The 4,876-nt window shown below is 48.0% G+C and overlaps 1 protein-coding gene across 1 annotated transcript in view; it reads left to right on the forward strand.

Annotated features, from left to right (window-relative positions):
- Positions 1 to 4,766, forward strand: part of LOC116378144 (MAM domain-containing glycosylphosphatidylinositol anchor protein 2-like) — a gene marked incomplete at its 5' end in the record, with an annotated part of 8,414 nt that extends 3,648 nt beyond the window's left edge. Inside the window, 2 exons of the mRNA XM_031839954.1 lie at positions 3,786 to 4,115; positions 4,453 to 4,766. Coding sequence (XP_031695814.1) covers positions 3,786 to 4,115; positions 4,453 to 4,763 — 641 coding nt within the window. The remainder of the gene's footprint in view (positions 1 to 3,785; positions 4,116 to 4,452) is intronic.
- Positions 4,767 to 4,876: the final 110 nt, after the last annotated feature.

A 4,876-nucleotide genomic window follows, 5' to 3' on the forward strand; every position in this document is an offset into this window, starting at 1 on the left:
TGTGTGTGTGTGTGTGTGTGTGTGTGTGTGTGTGTGTGTGTGTGTGTCAGCTGCTGACCCTGCAGCTTGTCAGCCCTCCTTACTTATTTAAGTCCCATCATGCACATCTCTCTCTCTTTATGTAAGTTACTGTCTCTCTACCAGTCCTCACAGTCTGACACACACTGCTGCTAATGGACCCTGTGTGTGTGTGTGTGTGTGTGTGTGTGTGGACCTTATGGACAGGGGGGAGGGGGAGGTAGACCTGTCTGGGGGGGTCGGAGATGAAGAGGAGAGAGAGGAAGAGGAGGTGGTGAAGGGTGAAGATGAGGTGTAGACGTCTCTCTGCAGAGAAAGGTCTTTTAGGTAATTGAAGGACACTGAAACTCTTTCTGGAGCTTTCCTCCAAATCTTGCGGTCTTCATCAGTAGGGATGGGTATCGTTTGGGTTTTTTCCGATACCGGTGCTAAAACGGTGCCTGAACCGATACTTTTTTCTTCAAATTGAACAATATATTAACAGTTTACAGTATACTTAAATAAATATAAATAAATGCAAAACACACACACTCTGTACACACACTACAGCTTCAAACTTCAGCAATTATTTTGCAGAAATATGAGCATATTTGGCAAAATACGACACCTCTACTGACTTATTTGAGTTTACCAGTTGGTGGCGCTAATGCGCCAATTCATCGTTTGCCAACCGCCACTACACCTCAAAGAAGAAGAAGCTTTCGCGTGCCTGTGGATGTTGTGCTTATGAGCGGCAGCGCTAAGTACCCGGTTGTAATAATACTATGAGTGAGGAGCGGAGGACCGAGGCTCTCGTTACCTGCTGCCAGGACGGAGTCATCAGAGTAGTGTAAAAAAGTATTTCAATCGGCTCAGGCACCGAAAGGAAGCACCGAAATCTGCGTTGCGTTTCGGTCCGGTAGATACCGGTCGTATAGGAACCCTATTCATCAGTCTTCGTTGCTAAAGCACTACCGTGCTAATTCACTCACGCTTTCGTGTGTGAGCGGCTGCATCCACCTCTAGTTATGCAACAGACCTTTAACTGACGCAGTGACACACACACAGGATTTTGTTCTGAGGCGTTCTTGCTTTAATCTTAATGAACAAGGACAATCAGCTACTCGCCTCGCGAACTGAAGCTATTTATATACACACACACACACACAGATGTGGGATTTGAACCTCAACCTTCTGAAGACAGTAGAGGACAGAGGACAGACAGGATGTTGTCACATGTTTGTGATCACATCTCGGACTCTGTGTTTTATTGGAGGTTTAACAGTTCAGATCAAACTCATCTGGATCAGAATGTTTATATATTTATTTTGATAGTTGTTCTCCGTTAGCTAAAGTATTAAGTCAGTACCGGTTCTTGAGTTGGTGCTGAACCGCCATGTTCAGAACCAACTCTGTTTCACGTATCAAAGTCACTTCAGCTGGTTTGATTCTGTCGAAAAAAACACTGACGTCCGGTGATGTCCAGTGACATATGGCGACATCTGGCAACGTCCTGTGACGTGTGGTGACGTCCAGTGACATGTGGTGACGTATGGCGACGTCCTGTGACGTATGGTGACGTATGGCGACGTCCTGTGACGTGTGGCGACGTCCTGTGACGTGTGGCGACGTCCTGTGACGTGTGGCGACGTCCTGTGACGTGTGGCGACGTCCTGTGACGTGTGGCGACGTCCTGTGACGTGTGGCGACGTCCTGTGACGTGTGGTGACGTATGGCGACATCCTGTGACACGTGGTGACGTGTGGCGACGTCCTGTGACGTGTGGTGACGTATGGCGACGTCCTGTGACACGTGGTGACGTGTGGCGACGTCCTGTGACGTGTGGCGACGTCCTGTGGCGACGTCCTGTGACGTGTGGCGACGTCCTGTGACGTGTGGTGACGTATGGCGACGTCCTGTGACGTGTGGTGACGTATGGCGACGTCCTGTGACACGTGGTGACGTGTGGCGACGTCCTGTGACGTGTGGCGACGTCCTGTGACGTGGTGACGTATGGCGACGTCCGGTGACAAACTGTGGACAAACTGTCATTGACTTAAGGTCAAATATTTGAGGTTGTTATATGTACATACTATATGTACGCATTCTGAAACAACGGTTCGTATGATATCTTATGAAAAAGTTTTCCTATTGAAGTCCAGCAACACGTGTCGATTCCTGCTCGTCTTGTCAACATAACTCCATCAGTGTCGATACTGAAGTACAGAAGTTCTGTGACAGATGAATCAACGTTGGTGGTGGTGGTGGTGCCGTCTATTGAACAATTTAAAAATAGTATTACCGAAGTTATTCAACATTTATTTATTGGTCAAAGAATCTCAGATTTTAGTTGTTTTTGTGAAACGTTAATTTTTTCTTATTTGTGGTGGATTTGAATGAAATGTTAAGGTTTTGTTTCAGGTTCTGATGTTTCATAAAGATCTGATCTTGACTTTAGTGTCGTTGTGTTCTGAGCATCGTCCTTTTGAAGTTCATTTGGTAGAAATGGAGCTAAAGACGTAGTTGGATCTGTTGATGATCAGACAGATTCAACTAATACTTCATGACAAATGATCAGGTGATCCGAGCAGTTGACACCCTGTGATTGGCTGTGTGAACACGAGTCACATGACCCAGAGAGAGAGGCAGCAGCAGCTGGTCCCCGTGGACGCTCGAGACAGATTAAATGGAACAAATGGCTTCCATCATAATTAAGCTCCATTTGGACAGATTAGTTTCTCCACAGCGGGAAGAGAAACCGTCATGATTCACTGTGTTCTGACCATCGCAACCTGCTGCAGGGTCACTGAGGCCTTTTTACAAATTCACAGATCTTAAATACATATTTATTTTGGAGTTTAGATCCCAGATGTGTGCTCCCCATCTCTCTAATGGTAGACTAGACCTTAACAGGCATTAATTCACTGAAAACTACTAGAAGGAGCTTTTATGTAGTGTTGGTTCTGGCGTCCCCTGTGGACTAAAGTGGTAGTGTTTCTGCAGCAGGTCTGACATCCCATCGCAGCTCCTTTCAAGGATTTCAAGCAGGAAACAACCTATTGTTCTTTAAAGTGAAGTCAAAGCTTCATGTCTTAAAGCTGCATTGTCTCTAGTGTCCACCAGGGGGCGACTCCTCTGGTTGTATAGAAGTCTATGAGAAAATGACTCTACTTCTCTCTTGATTTATTACCTCAGTAAACATTGTAAACATGAGTTTATGGTCTCAATCTCTAGTTTCAAGTCTTCTTCAATACAGCATGATGTTCATTTAGTACATTATGGTCCATTTAGAGTCACACAGACCATAAAGCAGGGGATGCTTTAGGGCGGGGCTACACAGTGATTGACAGCTCTCTAGACGTATACGGCGTCTCTACGTCACTCCTCCTCAGTCCAGATATGGTCACTTCCTGTTCACTGGTTGTAAAAAACAAGATGGCGACGGTTGTTTCCTTCTCTCTGATTGTCACGACCTGGCTCTGACAGCCATGACCTAATCAGGGAGACGCAGACCGTTTACCAAAAGCAAAGAGTTTTATTCGACATAACAAGTCATCCAACGACAAATGGTGTTTCACCACGGGGTGATAGGAGAGCGCCCCCAGGTTGCCAGGAAGGCGGAGCCTTAAAGTGGAAGCGCACCGGGCCCAGGTGCCTCCACTTAGGGTGATCACCACCTCTGGTACCTGCTGGCTTAAAGGAACATACACAAGTAACCCAGATAGGGAACCGTCACACTGATGGATCTCTCTCCAGCTGAACTCTGTCCATCTCTCCGTCCCCTTCAGGTCTTCGTAAAGGTCGGTTCTGGATTACTCCGGACCCGTACCACAACGACGACAACATCCAGATCGGCCGCGAGGTGAAGATCAGCTGCCAGGTGGAGGCCACACCCCCCGAGGAGCTGCAGTTCGGTTGGCTGAAGAACGGCCGTCCTCTGAGGAGCTCTGAGAGGATGGTGATCACTCACACCGACACCGAGGTCACGCCGGGGACCACCAACCTCGACATCATCGACCTCAAGTTCACCGACTTCGGCACCTACACCTGTGTGGCCTCGCTGAGGAACGGAGGAACTCCCGAGATCAGCATCGACGTCAACATCTCCTCCACCACAGGTGAGGAGGAGAGGAAACATTGGAGGAGAGATTAAAGGAGGGGAGGAAACAAGAGAGGAGAAGACAGGTGAGGGAGGAAAGAGGGAGAGGGAAGGAGAGAGGAGGAAGAAGAGGGGGAAAGAGGAAGGAGGAAGTAGAGAAAGAGAGGGGGAAAGAGAGAATGGGAAGGAGAGAGAGGGAAGCAGAGGAGGAAGGCGAGAGGAAGAAGGAGAGACCTTTTGAATCCTGCTCAGGTTTTTCTTATAAACAAGGCTCCAAGTGAATCCCTGTGACAACAGGCTCCGCCCATCAGCCTGTCACATGACGTCCTAAATTACCTCATTCTCTCTTTCCTCAGTTCCTCCAGAGCTGTCCGTCCCCATGGGGCGCTCTCACCTGGTGGCTCAGGAGGGCAGCACCGTGGACCTGCAGTGTCTGGTCTCTGGTAAACCCAAACCCATCATCCTGTGGTCCCGGGTGGAGGAGGGCGGGGGGGCGGTTCTGATGCCGGACGGCTCGGAGCAGACGGAGAGCTACGATGGAGTCCTGAGGGTCCACAACGTCACCAGAGACATGAGCGGAACCTTCTGCTGCCAGACGAGTCAGTACAACGGGTTCAACGTGAAGCCCAGAGAGGCTGTGATCACGCTGGTGGTGCAGTGTGGGTAATACACTCATATATACACTGTACACACATTATGTGTATATATATATGTATATATATATATATACATATATATATGTATATATATATATATATATATGTGTATATATATATATAT

The sequence above is a fragment of the Anarrhichthys ocellatus genome, unplaced genomic scaffold, assembly GCF_004355925.1.
Source record: "Anarrhichthys ocellatus isolate YVR2014 unplaced genomic scaffold, GSC_Weel_1.0 scaffold2109, whole genome shotgun sequence".
In the NCBI taxonomy this organism is placed as follows: Eukaryota; Metazoa; Chordata; class Actinopteri; order Perciformes; family Anarhichadidae; genus Anarrhichthys; species Anarrhichthys ocellatus.